The 23,549-nt window shown below is 37.8% G+C and overlaps 1 protein-coding gene across 2 annotated transcripts; it reads left to right on the plus strand.

The window, feature by feature from the left end:
* Positions 1–1,888: 1,888 nt before the first annotated feature.
* Positions 1,889–16,633, plus strand: RNF2 (ring finger protein 2). 2 transcript variants are annotated; one of them, XM_017848125.1, is made up of 6 exons: positions 1,889–1,978; positions 6,095–6,255; positions 7,598–7,813; positions 12,553–12,825; positions 14,271–14,442; positions 14,670–16,633. In XM_017848125.1, exons 1-6 carry the CDS (start codon positions 1,892–1,894, stop codon positions 14,769–14,771), a joined length of 1,011 nt encoding a protein of 336 aa, XP_017703614.1. In that variant the 5' UTR covers positions 1,889–1,891; the 3' UTR covers positions 14,772–16,633. The 2 variants fall into 2 exon arrangements, with proteins under 2 accessions (XP_017703614.1, XP_017703615.1); XM_017848126.1 differs by lacking the exon at positions 7,598–7,813 and having other exon boundaries at positions 1,892–1,978.
* Positions 16,634–23,549: the final 6,916 nt, after the last annotated feature.

Genomic DNA, 23,549 nt, shown 5'->3' on the forward strand with positions numbered 1-23,549 from the left:
AATATCTTCCAATCACAAGCATGCCCATACATGGTGCTGTAATTTGCTTAGAACCCTCTTTTATACTTCCATTCCACTGTAGTAATCTCTATTAATATATTTATTTTTTTTCCTTTAAGCTCTGTTGGATTGATAATGCCTTTCTTTTTAAGGTTTATTTCATCTCTGCCAAAGCCTCCTTAACTCCTTAAATTCCCCAGTCCACCTCTATAATTCCATTTATTTTTGTCTATATACCTGCTTAGACTTTGTCTTAGACTTTTTCTTATGGATTGTAGTTGAGCTATTTGCATGTATTTCCTTCTAGACAAGGACCCTGGGGCAGTTCTGCTTGACTAGTGATAGATATTTACTAAATATTTGTATGACTGGAGTCACTTCATTTTCTGTGCCCCACAGGAGTGAGTTTTTTATCTACAACCCTCTTTCCCACATTTATACTAGATGTCCCCCTACTCAAAGACAAGCAGAGAAGTTGGTCCTATGCTGTTCAGTTCATTTATATCAGGAAAGGAGGCGGAGTTAATCAGAGTGGTGAGGAGACTTTGAATGGTGTCAAATGGGGAACAATAGGAGGAACTAGGATATTTATCCAAAAGAAAAGGAAAATCAGGTGGGATGTGATACCATTTTCCCAATATTTGAAAGACTGTCATGTAGAAAATTTATAGACTAATTATTATTATTATTGGTTTGTCTTCAGAGGACAGCTATAGGATGAATAGGTAGCAGTTTGGGTCTCAACATTAGGAAGAGCTTTCTGAAGGTAATTTTTCATGAGTGAAGCTGTGAAAATAGAGGCAGAATGACTAGTGGTTTAAAGTGCTATAAAGTAGATACTTTAACTTGGGCAGCGTTAGACTAGATAGCTATGCTGAAGAATCTGAAATTTTCCTGATTTAGTTCTAAGTTCTATGACTGTAAATTTCATAAAAATATTTATTGTTAGGCCGGGCGCGGTGGCTCAAGCCTGTAATCCCAGCACTTTGGGAGGCCGAGACGGGCGGATCACGAGGTCAGGAGATCACGACCATCCTGGCTAACACGGTGAAACCCCGTCTCTACTAAAAAATACAAAAAACTAGCTGGGTGAGGTGGCAGGCGCCTGTAGTCCCAGATACATGGGAGGCTGAGGCAGGAGAATGGCATAAACCTGGGAGGTGGGGCTTGCAGTGAGCTAAGATCCAGCCACTGCACTCCAGCCTGGGCGAAAGAGTGAGACTCCGTCTCAAAAAAAAAAAAAAAAATTTATTGTTTTGGGTTAAGACAATCTTCTATATATTCGGTAGTAATTAAGCACTTTTGATATGTTAAGTACTTCCTGTATGCCAGCTCTTAGGAAGTCAGTAGTAGGCTTTTACTGTCAAGTAATTCATATTTACAAGTGTAAAAGATTCTTGAGTTTTCTTCTTTTAATTTTGAGAACCAGTGAATAATTTGTTTTTATTCTCGATTAACAATTACTAAAAATCAGTTTTGAGATTTACGTCCTGTCTTAATCCATTTGGCCTGCTATAACAAAATACTTTAGGCTGGGTAATTTATAAGCAACAGAAATGTATTACAGTAATGGAGACTGGGAATTCCAAGATCATGGCACCAGCAGATGCAGCGTCTGGTGAGGGCCTATTCCTTATAGCTGCTTCTCTGTGTCCGAACATGCTGGAAGGGCCAAAAGTTTCCATCAAGCCTCCTTTATATAAAGGCACTAATTTCATTCATGAGGGTGGGGCCCTCATAACCTGATCACCTCCCAAAGTCCCCACCTGTTAATATTACTGCATTGAGATTAGATTTCAACATAGGAATTTTGGTGGGACACATACATTCAGACCATAGCACTTCCCTTCCAAATACTAAAATTGTTTTTCTCTCTTTTTTATTTTCAGCAATGTCTCAGGCCGTGCAGACAAACGGAACTCAACCATTAAGCAAAACATGGGAACTCAGTTTGTATGAGTTACAACGAACACCTCAGGTAATGACTAAGATGACTGCCAAAGGGCATATGAGACATGTAAACTGGGATACATTTTTAGAACATGAAAACTTAAATAGAACATACAGTAATAATAAATTTATATTCAATCATTCCTGACTTCTGTATGTTTGCTAACACTTTTATTCATTGATTGAACAAATAATCTGAATATTCTGTACAAGCTTTTGTGGTAGGTACTGGGTAAACAGTGGTGAGTAAAACAGATGTAGCACCAACCATGGACTTTACAGACATTGAAAAAGTGAGTATCTATAAAATTCACATGCGAGAAGTTGTAGAAAGTTGGGCAAGTCCTCCTTGCTGTAATAAGTACCAATAAGGCACCAAGGAAGACTGTTTTGAGATGATGGCAAAGACTAGGGGAGGAGCAGGTTTGAAGGCAATAAACATGCTTAACATTGGATTAATTTCGGGATTTCTATACAACAGGCAGGCAGAGATGCCAGCTAGAGATGATTTTTATATTAGTCTGGACTAAATATAAAATTTTAGGGATTGACAGCAAGCACATTTTAAGCAATAGGAATGGATAAAATCATCCAGAGAGATGAGCAGAGGACCTATAACTTCATCCAGAGCTGCTTCGATATTTAGAAATTAGGTAATGGACAAGGAGCCAGTGAAGGAGACTGAGAGGAACATCCAGAGAAAAGGAAGGAAAAACAGGAGTTTGAGAGGGGAGGGATTTAAAAGCTAAAGGAAGCCTTACCAACATGGAGAAACCCCATCTCTACTAAAAATACAAAATTAGCCAGGTGTGGTGGCAGGCGCCTGTAGTTGCAGCTACTTGGGAGGCTGAGGCAGGACAATCGCTTGAACTTGGGAGGCGGAAGTTGTGGTGAGCTGAGATTGTGCCATTGCACTCCAGCCTGGGCAACATGAGCGAAACTCCGTCTCAAAAAAAAAAAAAAAAAAAGCTAAAGGAAGTATTTCAAGGAGGACGTAGTTAAAGTGTTTAACACTAGTGACAGGCTGAATAAGGTGAAGGTTAGACAAGTGTAAATTAGAGTTGACAATAAAGCTGGTCCTCCACATATATGGGGTTCTGCATCTGTGGATTCAAGCAGCCACAATTGAAAAAATCCAGGGAAAAAAAATTTTCACAAAATTCCAAAAACCAAAACTTGAATTTTCCATGTGCTAAGTATTAGGTTGAATCCATGCAAATGAGGTGCTGAACGGGCATTGTATTAAGTATTACAAGTAATTTAGAGATGATTTAAAGTAGCAGTCCCCAGGGACCATTTTCTTGGATATGCCAGTGTTCAATGGATCGGGGGTGGTGGGTGGGGGATGGTTTCAGGATGAAACTGCACCATCTCAGATCATCAGGCATTAGATTCTAATAAGGAGCATGCAGTCTAGCTCGCTTGCGTGTGCAGTTCTCAATAGGGTTCGGACTCTTAAGAGAATCTAATGCCACCACTGATCTGACAGGAGGCGGAGCTTAGGCGGTAATGCTTCCTCGCCTGCTGCTCACCTCCTGCTGTGTGGTCTGGTTCCTAACAGGCCAGTACCTGTCCATGGCCTGAGGGCTGGGACTCCTAATTTAAAGTACATGGGAGAATATGCCTAAGTTATAAGGGACTTGAGCATCCAAGGATTTTGATATCTGTGGAAGTTCCTGGAGCCAACCCCCCATGGATACCAGGGGTCGACTGTATATACTTGGTGACCTTGACAAGAGCAAGCTAACCTGAGTAGATTGTACAAGGTTGAGGGTTGAATGGAATCATGGTGCGTTCTCATCATTATTTCACGCGATGAATCAAGGATATGATAATTATATATATATGGCCCAGTAAGGGGAGGGTAGAAGTGACGAAAGATGAATAGGCAGTTCTTCAGAGAAATTCAGCTATGCAGGGGAGCCGAGAAATGGAGTAAAAACTGGAGACCAATGTGAAATTGAGTTTTTAATTGTGTTTATAAGATGGAGATAGAGGCCGGGCACAGTGGCTCACACCTGTAATCCCAGCACTTTGGGAGGCTGAGGCCGGTGGATCACCTGAGGTAAGCAGTTTGCGGCCAGCCTGACCAACATGGTGAAACCTTGTCTCTACTAAAAATACAAAAAATTAGCTGGGCGTGGTGGGCGCCTGTAATCCTAGCTACTCGGGAGGCTGAGGCAGGAGAATCGCTTGAACCCGGGAGGTGGAGTTTGCAGTGAGCTGAGATCACACCATTGCACTCCAGCCTGGGCAACAAGAGTGAAACTCCATCTCAAAAAAAAAAAAAAAAAAAAAAAAAAAAAAAAAGAGGTAGAGTGCCCGTCTTCTCTCTCCCCTTGCACAGCTCTAGGATGCATCATTCATGTTTTACTATGCCGCAGCCCAAGCTGAGACTCTAATCTCTTAGGCTGATTCAATGGAGAAGGAGAGATTGCTGAAATCAGAGAGCAGATAGAATAATCAAAAGAAGAATCTCTTTGAGAGGGTACAAAGGAATATACCTTTGATAGGACAAGGTATAGTTTCTCCTTGTAACAGGAGAGATAGATGATGATGTATAGATTTCATACAGAGGAAATGAAGGAACTCTCTTTTAATGAAATACCTCAATAAATTGAGGTAAGATAGTTTATCGAACGTGAAGATGGGAAAAAGTCAGCAGATAGAAGAAAAGGTGTAAAATAATGTATAGAAAGGAAAAGCGAGTTTGTTAGATTAACCAGTTGCTGAGCAGTGTTAAACACCCATATGAGGCTGGTGAAATTTTTAAGTTATACCAAGGTGGTTTTCCCTTTTTCTCTTCCCCTACAGTGCTACATATCTGCACAAGTACAGCCCTGGCGGAGAACATAGATGGTTGAATTTATCCAGGGTTGGGATTTTGTTAGGCATGTTCTAAAGAGGCAGAGGAGAACCGACTTGATTACTCTCTGGGTCATCGATATACTCTAAGTGATAGTTTCCTTAATCAAGGTTGTCTAAGTGTTAAACTAAGGGAAAAAGGAAATTTTTTGTTTCATATTTATATACATATTTGTGTATTTATGTATATTTATATAGAGAGGCTGAAACCTCACAAGCATATTTTATTAATACTTGAGCCCTTTATGAACAATAGCTATAGTTTCTATGTTTTTCTTATGGAGTAATCCATCTTTGACCATATAAAGAAAGCACAAGTATGATGGACTGCCAGTGGAAACAAGAAGCACAGGAACCTATTGAAAGCCACTTACTTATACCTGCATCTTGCTTTACAATTCTCACCATACTAGAACTCTCCTCAATCCGTAGGAGTTGATATTGGTGGCTTTAGAGCTGAGTAATCTATGTTCTCACTGCCAGCTTGTGGAGAGGGTAGTGAACCAAGTAGGATTCACTAATCACTCTACAGCAGGGGAGATAAGTCCTGAAATTTTACATTGGAACTCCAGATGCATTTTGGAGAGAAACTTATTTAGGCATGACAGTTAGATATAGCAATACATTTTATACTTTGGATATATTCTGGTATAAATCAGCTTCTGGGTTAGTGTGAGAAGCTGACTACTTTGTATAAAATTGCTCTGTGGAAAATAATTTTCGGGGTTCAAAAGTATTTTATAATGAAATTCTATTGAGCTGTTTATAAACTAGAGACTACTTTTATTGGAATCTTATTTTAATAGCATGAAACATATAATTTATTGTGAAAATGGTGTAACTTTTGAAGATGGATGTTTTCTAAGGGTTAATTTAGCCCTAACTTTCTCATTTTGCAGGTAAGAAAGCAATGTTAAATAATTATTTAGACTAAGCTAGTTAATTTGACTAGAACTAGATCTAACCTAAGGTATATGATTCCAAATTCAATGTTTTTTTATTATACCAGGCTAATTTCCCACTAGTAAACTTTTAAATACATGAATATGTTACCTTTAGCATTAAAGTAAGAGCATTTATATAATATAGTGGTGGTGGGGCTGAGGGAAGCTGTAGGCGATTATAGCCAAAACAAAATTAGCTGTGAGTTGACAATGGCAGTGGCTGGGTGATGGGTACATATATGTTTGTTTTTACCATTTCCAGTATCTTTATATGTTTGAGCTTGTCCATAATAAAAAATTAAGTAGCTTTTAATTTTAAAGTGACTCTTTTACAGGAGGCAATAACAGATGGCTTAGAAATTGTGGTTTCACCTCGAAGTCTACACAGTGAATTAATGTGCCCAATTTGTTTGGATATGTTGAAGAACACCATGACTACGAAGGAGTGTTTACATCGTTTTTGTGCAGACTGCATCATCACAGCCCTTAGAAGTGGGTATGTTGAGAAGAGTTATTATACTAGGTACTTAAATTTACCATGAAAATGCTTTCCAGGGTTTGAGAAATACTTTTTCTTTTTCTTTTTTTTTTGAGACAGAGTTTTGCTCTTGCCCAAGCTGGAGTGCTGCAGTGGTGCAATCTTGGTTCACTGCAACCTCTGCCTCCTGGAGGTTCAAGCGATTTTCCTGCCTCAGCCTCCAGAGTAGCTGGGATTACAGGCTTGTGCCACCATGGCCGGCCAATTTTTTAAATTATTTTTACTAGAGACGGGGTTTCAACACATTGGCCAGGTTTCAGCATGTTGAAGTCCCGACCTCAGGTGATCCACCCGCCTTGGCCTCCCAAAGTGCTGGGATTACAGACATGAGTCACTGCACCTGGCCGAGAAATACATTTCCTTTCCTTTCTTCTTTTTCTTCTTTCCCCTTTCGTCTTACTCCTTTCCCCTTTCCCCTTTCTCCTTTCCTTTCCTTTCCTGAGATGGAGTCTCACTCTGTCACCCAGGCTGGAGTGTAGTGGCACGATCTTGGCTCACTGCAACCTCCACCTCCTGGGTTCAAGCGATTCTCCTGCCTCATCCTCCTGAGTAGCTGGGATTACAGGCATGTGCCACCACGCCTGGCTAATTTTTCTATTTTTATTAGAGGGGGAGTTTCACCGTGTTGGTCAGGCTGGTCTCGAACTCCTTACCTCGTGATCCACCCGCCTTGGCCTCCCAAAGTGCTGAGATTACAGGCGTGAGCCACTGCACCCAGCCGAGAAATACATTTTCTATAAGTGTTTCATTGAGAACTAGAAATCTTTCTGAAGTATAAGTTTTAATTGTAGGAAAATCTTTGTATTGAAATCACTGATTTTTAGACACTTCATAGGATGAGTATTTGTTTTGAGGAAATTACAAAGCGTAAAACCATGATTTTTCCACTTAAGTGTATAAAATACTATACTTATGAAAGTATTATTTCAATAAAATAATTTATTACATATAAATTAACATATATATTAGTGGGTATTTTTTCCTTGCAAAGCATGCATATTGGAAAGGGGAAATTTAAATTAGAAGAGAATAGATTTTTATTTCTAAGATGGTTATTTATAAATTATCTTTGGAAATACTCAAATTTTTTCTTTTGACAAGTGGTATAGAGTGTTTGAGGTTTCCACAATCTTGCTTACCCACTAGTCAGAGTTTCAAGGAAATTCAGGTTAATCGGTTTACATTTCTGTGACTTATTAAAGGTATTGGAATTAAGGTGAATATCCAGAAGCCAGATATTTTTGTCTTAGTCCAAAGATACTAGCATTGTTTACATTTGCTTTCCCCTCCTTTTATTTAGCAACAAAGAATGTCCTACCTGTCGGAAAAAACTAGTTTCCAAAAGATCACTAAGGCCAGACCCAAACTTTGATGCACTCATCAGCAAAATTTATCCAAGTCGTGATGAGTATGAAGCTCATCAAGAGAGAGTATTAGCCAGGATCAACAAGCACAATAATCAGCAAGCACTCAGTCACAGCATTGAGGAAGGACTGAAGATACAGGCCATGAACAGGTATATGGGAAAGAGGGTCAGAGAGGGTAGCTATTTTTCTGAATACTTTATTAACAATTAAATTTACTTTTTGAAAAAGTTAAAATACAGTAACAAATAGTTGTACTGCATGATTACTTTTCATGCAGGTATAATACATGCCTCCAGGCATAATAGGGTATTTCATTTAAAATACTAGAATCTCTCTTGTACCTACTTTTTTCTCAACTTACCATTCTATTTCTCCTCTTCTTTTTATAGCAAAATTCCTTGAAAGAGTTGTATCTCCAATTCTTTTCCCATTCTTTTATGAACCTCCTCCAATCAGACATTCATCCTCACCACCCCATCATATTGCTGTTACCTATTAGTGATCTCTTCATTGTGCCATCTAATGACTGATTCTCAGACCTCATCTTACTTAGCAGCATTTGACACAATTAATTTCTCCCTTCTCTTTAAATAATTTTCTTCACCTGGCTTTCAGGAGGCCATCGTCTCTTGGTTCCCTTTGTATGTCATTAACTGTTTCTTTACTTGTTTCTTTTGTACTTTTTATTTCAATTTCCCTAACTGTTAAAGATGGTGTGTCCCAGAGACCAGTGTTTGTTTCTGTCAAAATCTGTCTCCAAATTGTCTTACTCAGTTTTATGGTTTTATTTACCATCTGTATGCTGATGACTCCCAAATTTATATAGCCAGCCTGGACTTAACCTGAATTTTAGACACATCTCCTTATGGGTATCTAATAAGCATCTCAAACTTAACATGATGAATACTGAACTTACTCCCTACTTCTCTTCATTCTTACTCATTTCGGGTGATGGCAACTCCATCATTCTACTTGCTTAAGCCAGAAACTTTAGAGTTGGTTTTTTTTTTTTTGAGATGGAGTCTTGCTCTGTCACCCAGGCCAGAGTGCAGTGGCACCATCTTGGCTCACTGCAACCTCTCCCTCCTGGGTTCCAGCGATTCCCCTGCTTCAGCTCCTGGGACTACAGGCGCACGCCACCACACCTGGCTAATTTTTGTATTTTTTAGTAGAGACGTGGTTTCGCCATATTGACCAGGCTGGTCTCGAACTCCTGACCTCGTGATCCGCCCGCCTCAGCTTCCCAAAGTGCTGAGATTACAGGCGTGATCCACCACACGCGGCCTTGGAGTTGCTTTTAAATCTCTTTCACACATCCTGTATTCCAATCTGTAAATAAATAAATACCTTTTGCTTTCTCCATAGTATATCCAGATTCAGGCCACAACAGTCTTTCATTTGATGTATTGAAATAAGTTCCCAACTGGTTTTTCTACTTCCCGTGCTTACTCCCACATAGTCTATTCTCAGCACAGCAGCCAGAGATACTGTTAAATTGAAAGGAAGATCATGGTTTTCCTTTGCTCAGAGCCTTCTAATAACTTCTATTCACATTCAGATTCAGGCTAAAAACCAAAAGACCCTATATAAGGTGGGCGTTTTCCCTACCCTCATCTTCTTTTCCTCTCTGACATTATCGTCTGATTTATTCAGGCCTCAAGGAGAATCATTATTTTCCATAGAAGGAGATAATAGTAAAGCCCCATCTCAGTCTAGTGGTTTTCGCCTTGGCTGAACATCACACTCACTCAGAAAACTTGTAGGCATCATCCCCGTCCCAGTAATCAGGGTCCAGGATTTCTGCTTTTAAGGTTCCATAGATGATTCTGTAGTGTGGTCAAGGTCAAAAACCACTGACTTAAAGGTTAAAAGATGTGCTCCATCCTGACAGTATTAAACTGGCCTACCACTCTGTTTACCAAAGTATAATGTACTAAATGTTAAATGTATTTATTTTTAAAAGAATTTTACATTCCTAAGAGTTGGAAGGACTTTAATGGTTGTTCAATTTAACCGTTTGCTAAAAGCAGGACTCTCCTAGCAAATATTCCTTTGGTTTTGCTTGTACATTTCTAGTGGTGGGGCTGTGTGATAGGCACTGCTTTCTTTTGTTGGCAACTTTATTACAGCTTCCTTACTGTTCTTCAGACTCACCAAGCATTCTTCTGCCTCAGAGCCTTTGTACTTACACTACTCTATTTCAGGAACCCTCTTCTTCCAAATAATCCACATGGCACACTACCTCACTTTCTTAGCAGGTATCTGCTTAAGTTCTCATCTTCCATTCTAGGACTCTATAATTCCTTACCTTTCCTGCCTCATTTTTTTCCCCATAGCACGTATCACTCTCTGATGTGTGACCTGCTACACTAGAATATGACCCCTAAGAGGGAAGAGACTGTTTCAGTATCATTGATTCTTATTAACACCATTATTTAGAACCATGCTTGGCTTAAAGTAGTAGCTGCTCAGTAAATATTTATCGATGTGTGAATTTTTAAGTTCTTCCTTTACATTGAATTAAAATTAGTCTCTTGTGTGCAGCAGTGTGGGTTTGTCTTATGTTGAAATGCTTATGTTGACTTTTACATATATTTCAGATTCTGCTTCTGTCTTTTCAAATACTTTTATATAGATATATGTTCGTACGTGTCCCTCCAAAGGCTTAATATTCACATTCCTCATTTTTTTGTTCCTCATATGACTCTCAAGATTTGTGTCATTCTTAAAATGCTATCCTTAGGACAGTATGTAGTATCATAGATGTGATTTGATAAATGTAGGATATAATAGATTATTAATGTTCTTTATATGAACATTATTCTTTAAATGCTACCTGCAGTGACATTAATGTAGCTCTGTCACATCAATCCTTTTTTGGAAAGAGATATGGGATAAAAATAAAGATATTGAGTCTTAATAAACCTGTTAGGTCATTGTAATTTATGGTCAACTAAAATTTGCTTTAGTTGTGGATTTTAGAAGATATTTTCGTCTTTATGTTGTGCTATTAATTTTTCGTCCCATTATTTTAGCCTGTTCATACCTTTTTTTTCAAAAGTCGTGGTAAAAGACATATAACAGAATTTTCCATCTTAACCATTTGTAAGTGTAGAGTTCAGGAGTGTTAAGTACATTCTTTTTTTTTTTTAAATGATCGGCTCCTCAAAGCTGAACATTCACAGTGTTGTGCAACCAATCTACAGAACTCTTCATCTTATAAAATTGAAACCCTGTATCCATTAAGCACTAACTCCTCATTTCTCCCTCCCCCCAGTTCCCGATAACTGTCATTCTACTTTGTTTCATGAATTTGACTTCCTTAGATACCTCACATGAGTGAAATCATGCAGTGTTTGGACTTCTGGGTTTTCTGTTGTTGTTATTTACTATTATTAATTTCTCTTTTTACTTGACTATAGGCCACCAAGTTACGTATTTGTACTTTGGTGCCTGGTTTATATTACTTAAATGACCTCAGCATGTCTATTCATATTGTGTGTGGTAGGATTTCCTTCCTTTTTAGGGCTGAATAATATTCCATTGTGCGTGCTTATATATTTTTGAATCATCGTTTGTTATTTAACATTCTGGTCATCCCCTCTTAGTTTTGCAATGATCTATAAATTTTACAAGCAGGATTTTTTTTTTTTTTTTTTTGGAGCATGAGTTCTTGAGCATCTTTCCTAACTATTGGACTGTTATTTCCTTGTTCTGGCAATAAACATAATGACAGTATTCTTACAAATGCAAGGCATTCTTTCATACTTCTTTTTCATCATATATTCCTTCTTCTTTTTTTTTTTTTTTATCTATAAAGTTAGGGACGCAGGCAATGTGGTAGAAAGAATGTGGTCTGGTTCACATCCTAGCTCTAGCTCTGGCACTTACTAGCTGTATAACCTTAGGCAAATTATTTAATCTTGTACCTGAGTTTCTTTGCTTTTCTCAACTAGAAAATGACAGTAATGGTAACTGCCTTGACAGGTTGTTTTGAAGAGTAAACAAGATTGTATGTATAAAGTGCCTTGCCCGGTAATTAGTTTTAGTATCTGAGCTTGTTAGAGTGCAGCTTCTGTATCCACATTGGTTATTTAGGTACCATCGCATTTTCCTCAGATTCATTTTGTATTGCCTCAGCTGACTTTGAGGAAGGTCAGCAGGGAGAAAGTACTTACTATTCTTCTTAAATTTTGTTTCCTTAAGAATTTCTTTAAAGAGGCATAAATATCTTCCCTAAGAACTTTTACATTTTCGTATCTGAATCATGCCTTCAGACCTGTAACCTCATGACATAAAATGATCACAATATAAAGATTTGTCAATTAATTCTTAAAGTCTTTTGTTTAATAAAGAAAACTATTTTTAAGAGATAGCGTCTCACTCTGACCCAGGGCAGAGTACAGTGGAGTGATCCTAGTTCACTGCACTCTTGAACTCCTGGGCTCAAGCCGTCCTCCTGTGTCAGCTTCCCAAGTAGCTGAGATAATAGGTGCACCACCACCCCCAGCTACTTAATGTTTTTTGTTGTTGGTAGAGACAGAATCTTGCTTTGTTGCCCAAGCAGGTCTCAAATTCCTGGCCTCAAGCTCCTCCCATCTTGGCCTCTCAGTGTGTTGGGTTTACAGGTGTGAACCACCATGCCTGGCCAGTAAAATTATTAAGTGAATAGAAACAGTTGTTAAATTATTTAAATGTTTGCCTGTGAGTGAGAGAGATTTTTTTAGATCTTTCAGGAACATGTGGGAAACAATGTCATCCAACTCAGAGCAAATTCAGTTACCAGTATGTTTTGGAATTCTAAAGTTCAGTAGCAAACATGTTTCAGATTTGTTGCTTTAAAGACCTAAAAGTAAATTTTATGCATCCTTTTTTCCCTCTTGACTAGACTGCAGCGAGGCAAGAAACAACAGATTGAAAATGGTAGTGGAGCAGAAGATAATGGTGACAGTTCACACTGTAGTAATGCCTCCACACATAGCAATCAGGAAGCAGGCCCTAGTAACAAACGGACCAAAACATCTGATGATTCTGGGCTTGAGCTTGATAATAACAATGCAGCAATGGCAATTGATCCAGTAATGGATGGTGCTAGTGAAATTGAATTAGTATTCAGGCCTCATCCCACACTTATGGAAAAAGATGACAGTGCACAGACGAGGTAAGTGTGTGGATTAGTTTCAGATTATCTAAATTCAGAATGTTTACTTTGGAGGTAAAAGGCAGTCTTGTGTAAGAAGTAGGAGCAATATTTGTCATCCCATTGATTGCGGGGGTTCAGTTACTAGCTGCCTTAGATTGTTGTTTTCTTCCTTCCTCCCTCATGTGCTTTCCACCCAAAGTTGCACATCTGAAAGGAATGACTCTCCTTGGTAGAGAAGGTAAAGGGGCCCATTCAAATTTCTCAACAATGATACTAGAGTACCAATAGGCTCTAAAACTCATGCTGGCAAGAATGGCACTTTACTACCGTATCTCCAGCACACTGCCTGCCGTTGAGTACAGATAAGCATCAAATATTTATTGAATGAGGGATTGAATGATATATTATGCTTTAGAAATCCTTAATGCACTTTTCTTTTTTTTTGAGATGGAGTCTTGCTGTGTCACCAGGCTGGAGTGCAGTGGCATGATTTCAGCTTGCTGTAGCCTCTGCCTCCTGGATTCAAGCGATTCTCCTGCCTCAGTCTCCTGAATAGCTAGGACTGCAGGCTCGTGCCACCAAGCCCAGCTAATTTTTATATTTTTAGTAGGGACAGGGTTTTACCATGTTGGCCAGGATGGTCTCGTTCTCTTGACCTCGTGATCTGCCTGCCTTGACCTCCCATAGTGCTGGGATTACAGGCGCAAGCCACCGTGCCTGGCCTCTTTTTTTCTTTTTTGAGATGGAGTCTTGCTCTGTCTCCCAGGCTGGAGTACAGTGGCGCGATCTTGCCTCACTACAACCTTTGCCTCCCGGGTTCAAGCGAGTCTTCTCCCTCAGCCTCCCCTGAGTAGCTGGAATTACACGTGCCCGCCACAACACCTGGCTAATTTTTGTATTTTTAGTAGAGACGGGGTTTTACCATGTTGGCCAGGCTGGTCTTGAACTCCTGACCTCAAGTGATCCACCCTCTTCAGCCTCCCAAAATGTTGGGATTACAGGTGTGAGCTACCACACCCGGCCCAAATGAACATTTCTATGCTTAGTCTTAAAAAAGACATTTTAATTCTTAGACAATAAGAAATTAGCTTCTATTCTGTTTCTGTTGCTGCTATAGCCAGCAGATTCTGGTCATTCAGGTTTGGGGATATGTTGTTCCTTTTTCCCCCTTAGTGCTTTGTGTATTTGTTTGATTTTTGTCACTGTGTATCATATTTTGCAGAAGGTAAGGTAGGTAAAGCTTTTGTAGACTGACAGTAAGATATTGAGTGTTTACTTTCCCCTTTTCTGTGCCTATCAGTAAGAAATTTAGATTGTAGAGCGGTAGATTTCTGATACTATTTTGTCAGCAATTGAGACATTTCCGTTTTACTTAGTTTTTAAGAAATATATTCCATAATTTAAGTACATTTTTCTCATTGGCATATTCTAGAAATGAAATTTTTAATTATTTATTCTTCTAGATACATAAAGACTTCTGGTAACGCCACTGTTGATCACTTATCCAAGTATCTGGCTGTGAGGTTAGCTTTAGAAGAACTTCGAAGCAAAGGTGAATCAAACCAGATGAACCTTGATACAGCCAGTGAGAAGCAGTATACCATTTATATAGCAACAGCCAGTGGCCAGTTCACTGTGAGTATTTAAAATAATAGGCTGTTGAAACTGGGAGCACATTGACCAACTGAGTGGCAAGTGGTGGGGAAGAATCTAATAAATAATGTAAAAAACCGTAACACAGTGTTAAGTGACAAGTAGTTATTCCTAAGATTGAATAAAAAGATTCTGTGAACTTCAATTTTAGTTTCATTTCATTATTATAGTTTGTGCAGTTTTCATAATTTCTTTCTTTTTTGTTTTAGGTACTAAACGGCTCTTTTTCTTTGGAATTGGTCAGTGAGAAATACTGGAAAGTGAATAAACCCATGGAACTTTACTACGCACCTACAAAGGAGCACAAATGAGCTTTCAAAAACCAATTCTGAGACTGAACTTTTTTATAGCCTATTTCTTTAATATTAAAGATATACTGGCATTACTTTTATGGACAGATCTTGGATATGTTGTTCAATTTTCTTTCTGAGCCAGACTCGTTTATGCTATTCAAATCTTTTCCCCTTAATTTAAGATTTCCTTTTTGGAAGGGATTGCAATTATTCAGTGTTTTTTTCTTTTCTTTAAAAAAATATATCTAAAATTTCTTGTGATTTTTTTTTTCCCCACAAAGTGTAGTTCCACTTGGAGCACCCTTTTGACCCAGGAATTTTTCAGTTTCTGTATTCTTATAAGATTCAGTTGGCTGTCCTTTTCCCGCTCCCCTTAAAAGATTTTTAATCATACAGAATGTTAAATATGTATTCTGACTTTTTTCCCCCCGGAGTCTTGTATATTTATAGTTTTCTATATAAACTGTAGTATCTTCATGAAGACCCAAGGCTCAAATTTACTGTCCTTAAAAACAATTCTCATAGGATTATTCTTTTCATGGTATTTTCTTCCATAATATCTCATTTTAAAAAGTTCTTGATGAACTTAGTGTCCATTGTCATGCAGTGTTATTTTTTTTCCATTCTTTTTCCCCGTAATTTTGGAATTTCTGGTCCTGGAAAGAATCAAACAAAATCTTAAGTTCTATGAGAACTTGGTTCATTGACAGATTTTGCTGAAGAAAGAAAAATTAAATTGGTAGTAAAATATAGTCTTCAAGTATATATTTGAGAGTGCTTTTTTTTTTATTAGTTCTGCTGTCACTTCATTTCCTTTATTATATGTGATTTTTTCCCTTTAAAATATCAGAGATAATGGAGATATTTTGCACTTTAGCCTTGATGAAAAGTACAAGATATGTTCAGAACTTCCCTAAGATTTTTCTTATTTGTAGCCACATAAGTTTCAAGAATAACATGGCACACAGAACAATGGAAAAAAGTTTGTTTCCATTGGAAAAGTATATCATTTTGGGGTTGCCACATCAGTTTATAAATTTGGAGCTCTTCTAACTACACTCTGTAGAAGGTTAATGGAGCTTGAGCCCTGCTTTGATATGTAGTGAAAGATAATTCTGTAGAAAAACATCAGCCAGTAGGGTAAAGTCATTCTACTGTTCTTAATTTTTATATTGAGGGACAATGTTGGATGTTTGGGTGCCAGAAGGCTTTTTTGACAGGTCAGAAATAAGATTGACTTGTGTGTTGTATTTCATCTCTCTCCAGACTCTAGGTATGTTTCCAAGTTTATATATCACAGTATTTAAAAAGACATGTTTGCATTGAGAAATTAACCCTAAAGGGTTTTTGATAGGAGGGTGTAGACCCCCAGTACCTTTGTAACTAAAGTCTGTCTAGTCATTGTAAATATTTATCTGTCAGTTTTGACAGATTGGGGCCAGCTTGATGTTTTAAATCTTCAGCCTGGTATGAAAACTTAAAGGTATATATTCAATTTTTTACCATTTTATTGAAAATATTTAAAATCTGTTTTTACAGGGTTTTTTTTTTTTTTTGTAATCTGTGCCATGAAATTTGAAAACCACCAAAAATCAAGGGAACTTTTATATATTCAATTCATTTTCTGGTGTAATGTTAAAGTTGTATAGATTATTAATGCATGCGCACTGAATATAACCCTGGTTTTGTGATAAAACTGCTTAGATTTTGTTGATGACGTTAGATTAGTAGTTGCATTAAATAACTAAATTCCCATTGTGATTATTAATTGAAATTTTGTCTTTAAGCAGAGTTATTTGTGAAGATAAGCTTTGTGCTTAGAGAATGTATGTGTTTTTATCTGTTAGTATGGGAGGATATAAACTGCATCATTAGTGAAATTATTGGTTGTGTAATCCTTTGTGAAATATAATTCTAGGTATTTGATAGGGTATTGAGTGTATTTTGTGTGTGTGTGTGGATGTGTGTTGGGGTAGGGGGAGAGGAGATGCTGTTGGCCATCACTACCAACCAAGGTTTCAAAAAGTATTATCTAAGTAATTTCTGTTATCACTATCTCAACTGAGGAACAAAAGGCTCACCACAAGTGGTGTGAAGGCTTTGGGTACTTATTTCTAAATTTTTTTTATGGTAACATACACATAATCAAATTTACAATTTTAACCATTTTAAAGCACATAATTCAGTGGGGTTAGGTAAATTCACTATCCTGTGTAATGATCACTACTGTCTACTTGTAAAACTTTTTCATCACCCCAAACAGAAACTCTGTGTGCAATTGAAGTAATGCATTTCTCTTCTTAACCCTTAGCAACCTCTATTCTACTTTCTTTTTTTGAATTTGACTATTTTAGGTGTCTCATGTTAAGTGGAATCACACATTATTTCCAAGGTTCATGTGATAGCATGTATCAGAATTTCATTCCTATTTATGGCTGAATAATATTGTATGTATATGCCACATTTTGTTTATCCATTCCTCTGTTGATGGAGACTTTTGGTAGTACTGCAGCGAACATTATTGTAGAAGTATATAATTGAGTTCTGCCTTCTGTTATTTTGGGTATATATGAAGGAACAGAATTACTGCATCATATGATTATGTTTAATTTTTTGAGGAACTCCAAACTGTTTTCCATAGCAGCTTTATTCTTTTATATTCCCACCACCAGTGAACAAGGGTTCTGGTTTTTTTGCATCCTCTGTAATACTTGTTATTTTATTTTCTTCTTTTTAAAATAATTATCCGAAGGGGTATCCTTATGATAGCTGTCTTACTGGATGTCTCCTTTCATTGTGGTTTTAATTTGCATTTCCCTAATAGCTTGTGATGCTGAGCATCTTTTCCTGTACTTATTGGCCGTTTGTGTGTTTTCTGTGAAGAAATGTGTATTCATGTCCTTCACCCATTTTTGATTGGGTTCTGTTATTGTTGAGTCGTGGACATTCTTTATTCTAGCTAGTAATCCATTATCAGATACATGATTTGCAAATATTTTCTCCCATTCTGTGGGTTTTCTTTTGATTCCCTTGATCATTGACAGAATTTGATGTACAGAATTTTTTTATTTTGGTGAAGTCTAGTATATGTGTGTTTTTTCTTTTGGCTGTGCTATTGGTGTCATATTCAGGAAGATTGCCAAATCCAGTGTCATGAAGATACTCCTCTTTTAAGAGTTTTGTAGTTTTAGCTCTTGGTCTTTGATCCATTTTGAGTTTTGTATATGGTGAAAGTTCAGTGTCCAGCTTTGTTCATTTGTATTTGGATATCCAGTTTTCTTTTTTTTTTTTGAGACGGAGTCTCGCTCTATCACCCAGGCTGGAGTGCAGTGGCTGGATCTCAGCTCACTGCAAGCTCCGCCTCCCGGGTTTACGCCATTCTCCTGCCTCAGCCTCCCGAGTAGCTGGGACTACAGGCGCCCACCACCTTGCCCAGCTACTTTTTTGTATTTTTTAGTAGAGACAGGGTTTCATGGTGTTAGCCAGGATGGTCTTGATCTCCTGATCTCGTGATCCACCCGTCTCGGCCTCCCAAAGTGCTGGGATTACAGGCTTGAGCCACCGTGCCTGGCCGGATATCCAGTTTTCTTAGCCCTTTCTCCACTGAATGATCTTGGTGCTCTTGTTCTAAATCATATGTGAGGGTTTATTTCTGGGTGTTGTATTCTATTGGTCTATATGTTTGTTCTTATGCCAGTACCACACTATTTTGATTATTTTAGCTTTGTAATAAGTTTTGCATTATATCATTTCTAACCCTTTGAGTCTTAGGAAGACAGTATTTCCTTTGTGCACATTTGAGAAGACAAAGGCTCAGGATTCTGATTTGGATAACTAAATGTGAGGTAACTGAAATGCCAAGTGAGAAAAGGCATCTCTTAAATTCCCATTGTATTTCTATTCAGAAAAGTTTCAATTTCCCCAAAATAGCCTCAACCCCCCCCCCCAGAAAAAATCACACTCCAGAGAATTATCACTCTTGACCTATCTGTAACCTCACTGAAAAGCTCTTTTCTCTGAGCATGTCTTTGACTAGACTCAGCTCACTTTGCTTAAAAGCTCTATTTGCATGGTGTTTGTGAAAACAGTTCCCTGCAGTTGTTTAACACAGCACTTGGCTGAGGCATGTGGGGCTAAAAAGCAGCTGAGTAAAAAGTAAGAAATGTAGAGGGTTTTGGAAAGTTCCATTATGTTCCTGGGAATCTCAGAGGCCATGCGTATGTGCAAGACTGTTTGCATGTCCAAGAAAAAAATCTAAGGCACTAACCTCACCTGTAGCTGACATTGAGGCTGTGTGCCAGCAGGAAGTGAAGGGTAAGCCACAGTTGTAAACTATATGCTGGAGCTTTGAAGGCATATCCCAGACAGAGTGCTTTAGCAAGACAGAGACTGGTTCAGAGCATTTGAAGAAGTCTGTCTAGTTATTAGCTGACCACTAAGCTAATGAAGCAGAGACTTCAGTGGTCACAGCAGAGAATGCACACATTATAGGGTTAGTCAAAAGAAGGCCACTAAACAGCAAACACAACAAACCCTGGGGACCTAAAGGGATTCTGATTTCCAGAGTTGCCACATTGTATTACAGTTGTCTCCCATTATCCACGGTTTTGCCCTCGTGGTTTGTTACCCATGGTCAGCTGCACTCTGAAAATACTAAATGGAAAATCCCAGAAATAACTCGTAAGTTTTAAACTGCACACTGTTCTGAGTAGCCTGAGGAAATCTTATGCCATTCCACTTGGGACATGAATTATCCCCGTGTCCAGCATATCTTTGCTGTATATGCTACTCGTCCATTAGTCACTTAGTACCTGTTATGGTTACCAGGTTGATTGTCATAGTATTGCAGTGTTTGTGTTCGTTTTACTTAATGGCCCCAAAATGCAAGGGTAGTGATGTTGACAATTTGGGTATACCAAAGAGAAGCCATAAAGTGCTTCCGTTAAGTGAAAAGATAAGAGTTCTTGACTTAATAAGGAAAGAAAAAGTAAATTATGCTGAATTTGGTGAGATCTGTGAGAAGAACAAATCTTTTTTCTATGTCAAAGTTGAGACAAATCTCATGAAATTGTGAACAGTATATTGTTATGATTGTATATTGTTGTTGATCTGCCTAATTGATAAACTTTACCATAGGTATGTGGGTGTAGGAAAAAACGTAAGAAGTACTACAGGGTTTGGTACAACCTGTGGATTCAGGGATCCACTGGGGATCTTAGAACATATCCCCAAGGATAAAGGGGGGACTACTATATTTTAAAAGCCTAGTTTTCAACAGAAAATTACAAGACATATAAAGAAACAGAATTATCTGTGAGGAAATCCAGATGTTGGACTAATTAGACAAATACTTTTGTCAGCTTTTAAAAACTGTTCAAAGATCTAAAACCATGTCTGAAGAACTAAATAAGAGAGGAATGTCTCACCAAATAAATACCAATAAAGAAATTATGAACAAACCAAATGGAAATGTGGACTGAAAGATAAAAGAATCAAAATTTAAAATTCACTATAGTCTCAACAGTGGATTCAAACTGGTAGAAGAAATAACTTGAAGACAGGCCAATTGAGAATATCCTGTCTGAAAAACAAGAGTGAAAGAGTGGAACCTCAGAGACATGTAGGACACTATCAATTGTACTAGCACCCAGAACTGGAGTTCCAGAAGGAGAGGAAGGAAAGGGGCAGAAAGTGTATATTTGAAGAAATAATTGCCAAACGTTTAAAAATTTGATGAGAAACATTTAAACATTTGATGAAAAAAATTTGATGAGCACATTTAAAAAGCTCAAGAAACTATCATATAAACTCAGATCCACAAAACTACGAGTACTGTGAACAGCATGAGAAAAGCAATTCACAAACAAGGGGTCCTAAATAAGATTAACAGCTCACTTCTCATAATAAGCTACCATAGAGGCCAGGATGCAGTGAATGCACATTCCCAAGTACTGAAAGAAAAAAATAGCCAAGAAATCTTTATCAGTAAAATTATTCCACAAAAACGAAGGAGAAATTAATAAGACATGCCCTCATAAACAAAAACAAAGACTATCACTAGTAAACCTTAACTACAAGAAATACTAACGGGAGTTCTTTGGGCTGAAATGAAAGATTAGATAGTAACGAGTCCACACAAAGAAATAGCACTGGAAAAGGTAACTGAATAAATATAAAAGACAGTATAAATGTGTTAGCTCAGGCTGCTATAACAACGTATAGACCAGATGGCTTAAACAACAGATACTTATTTCTCATTCTGAAAGCATGGAGGCCAGAAAGAAGTTGCAGAATATTTTCCAGGTGCTGAAAGGGAACTGCTAATCCAGGTACCTTAGCAAAAACATCCTTTGGTAATGAAGGGAGAAGAATTTGCTGCCAGCAGACCTGCCCAAAAAAGAATGGCTAAAGGAAATTCTATAAACAGGAGGGGCATGATAATAGAAGGAACCCTGGAACATGATATATAGAGAAAGGACGCAATGAGAAAAAAAATATGACTAAATTGAATACACTCTCCTCCCAAGTTCTCTAAATGTTGCTTGATGGCTGAAGTAGAAGTTATGCCATTGATGTTCAAAATGTATGTAGAGTTAATGATTATAAACAGGAATAGTTAAAGGGAGGTAAGTTTTCTATACTTCACTTGAATTGGCAAAATCAGTAGACAAGTTGTTTTTATCTAATAGAGCAACCACTAAATGTGGTTTTATAGTGTTTACGCAGAGATACACTCTAAAAGTAGAATTCTGAAAAATGTTCAAGTAACAGGCAGAAAATGAAAAACAATACAACAAATACAGAAATACATTGTATTTCTGAGTAGAAATACAATGGGAATTTAAGAGATGCCTTTTCTCACTTGGCATTTCAGTTACCTCACATTTAGTTATCCAAAATCCTAAGCGTTTGTCTTCTCAAATGTACACAAAGGAAATACTGTCTTCCTAAGGCTGGCTCAAAGGGTTAGAAATGATAGGACGCAAAAGTTATTACAATAAAAAACAAACCCACTTAAGCCCTAATATATCAATAACATGAAATGTAAATAGTCTAAATATACCAATTAAAAGATTGGGAAATTAGTTTAAAAACATGACCCAGCTGAGGCTGGGTGCTATGGCTCACGCCTGTAATCCCAGCACTTTGAGAGGCTGAGGCGAGTGGATCACGAGGTCAGGAGATGAAGACCATCCTGGCTAACACTGTGAAACCCCGTCTCTACTAAAAATTTAAAAAAAATTAGTCAGGTGTGGTGGTGGGCGCCTGTAGTCCCAGCTACTTGGGAGGCTGAGGCAGGAGAATGGTGTGAACCCAGGTCCACCTCCTGGATTCCAGCAATTCTCCTGCCTTAGCCTCCTGAGTAGCTGGGATTACCTGCACGTGCGCCACCACAGCCGACTAATTTTTGTATTTTTAGTAGAAACGGAGTTCCACCATGTTGGTCAGGCTGGTCTCGAACTCCTGACCTTGTGATCCACCTGCCTCGGCCTCCCAAAGTGCTGGGCTTACAGGTGTGAGCCACAGTGCCCGGCCTATACCTTCGTTTTTAGTGCACATGGAACATACACCAAGATTGGCCATATCCTGGGCCACAAAACAAACCTCAACAAATTTAAATGCACTTAAGTCATAAAGAGTGCTTTTTTCCTTTTTTTAAGAGTCAAAATAGATCTCAACATCAGAAATATGAAGAACATCTCTAAACATTTGAAAATTGAACATCATGTTTCTAAATCATCCATGGGTCAAAGAGAGAGTCTCAAGGGAAGTTAAAAGCAAACAACTTTGAACTGAATGAAAATGAAAATACATCAGAATTTATAGGATATAAAGTGTTGAGGGAAATTTATAGCACTAAATGCATACCTTCAGGCAGAAGAGTCTCAATAAATTACCGCAAGAAACTAGAAACTCAAGGTCCAAGCAGAAGGAAGGAAAGATAAAAGCAGAAATAGATGAAATAAAAGGAGAATTACAATGAAATAAAAGGCTGGTTATTTGAAAAGATCAATAAAATGGACAAATCTCTAACAAGATAAATGAGAGAAGGAAAGAAGACACATATTATCCACACCATGGATGAAATGGGGGATATACTTACCACTACATATCCTACTGACATCAAAAGTATAAGAGAACAAACAACTCTACACATGTAAATTTGATAGATGAAGTAGACCAATTACTTAAAAAACAGAAGCTACCACACCACACCTAATATTAAAAATAATTTACATAGCCCTCTAGTATTAAGGAAATTGAATGCACAAGTTAATAACTCCCCAAAGAAACCTTCAAGCTCCAGTGATTTCACTGGAGAATTCTACCAAATGTTTAAAGAGGAATTAATGCCAATTCTACAGTCTCTTTCAAAATATAGGGGAGAAGGGAACGTTAATTTATTTCATGAAGTTATTTTCACCCTAAACCAAAACCAGACAGTTAAGAAAACACAGGTCTGCATTTTGATGAATATAGACTAAAAATAAAAAAAATTTTGGCGAGTAGAATTCAGTAATGCATACAAAGAATTATGTATTATGACTTGGAGTTTATTCCAGATGCAAGGCAGTTTCAGTATTCAAAATTCAATTAATTTAATCTTCCATATGAAAAGGCTGAAAAACAAAATCAACTGATGCAGAAAAAGCAGCTGATGAAATTCAACACCCATTCATGATTTATAAAACTCTCAGAGGCCTGGCATGGTGGCTCATGTCTGTAATCCCAGCACTTTGGGAGGCCAGGCGGGTGGATTGCGCAAGCCCAGGAGTTTGACCAGCCTGGGCAACA

This window comes from Rhinopithecus bieti, unplaced genomic scaffold (assembly GCF_001698545.2).
Source record: "Rhinopithecus bieti isolate Rb0 unplaced genomic scaffold, ASM169854v2 scaffold_27006, whole genome shotgun sequence".
In the NCBI taxonomy this organism is placed as follows: domain Eukaryota; kingdom Metazoa; phylum Chordata; class Mammalia; order Primates; family Cercopithecidae; genus Rhinopithecus; species Rhinopithecus bieti.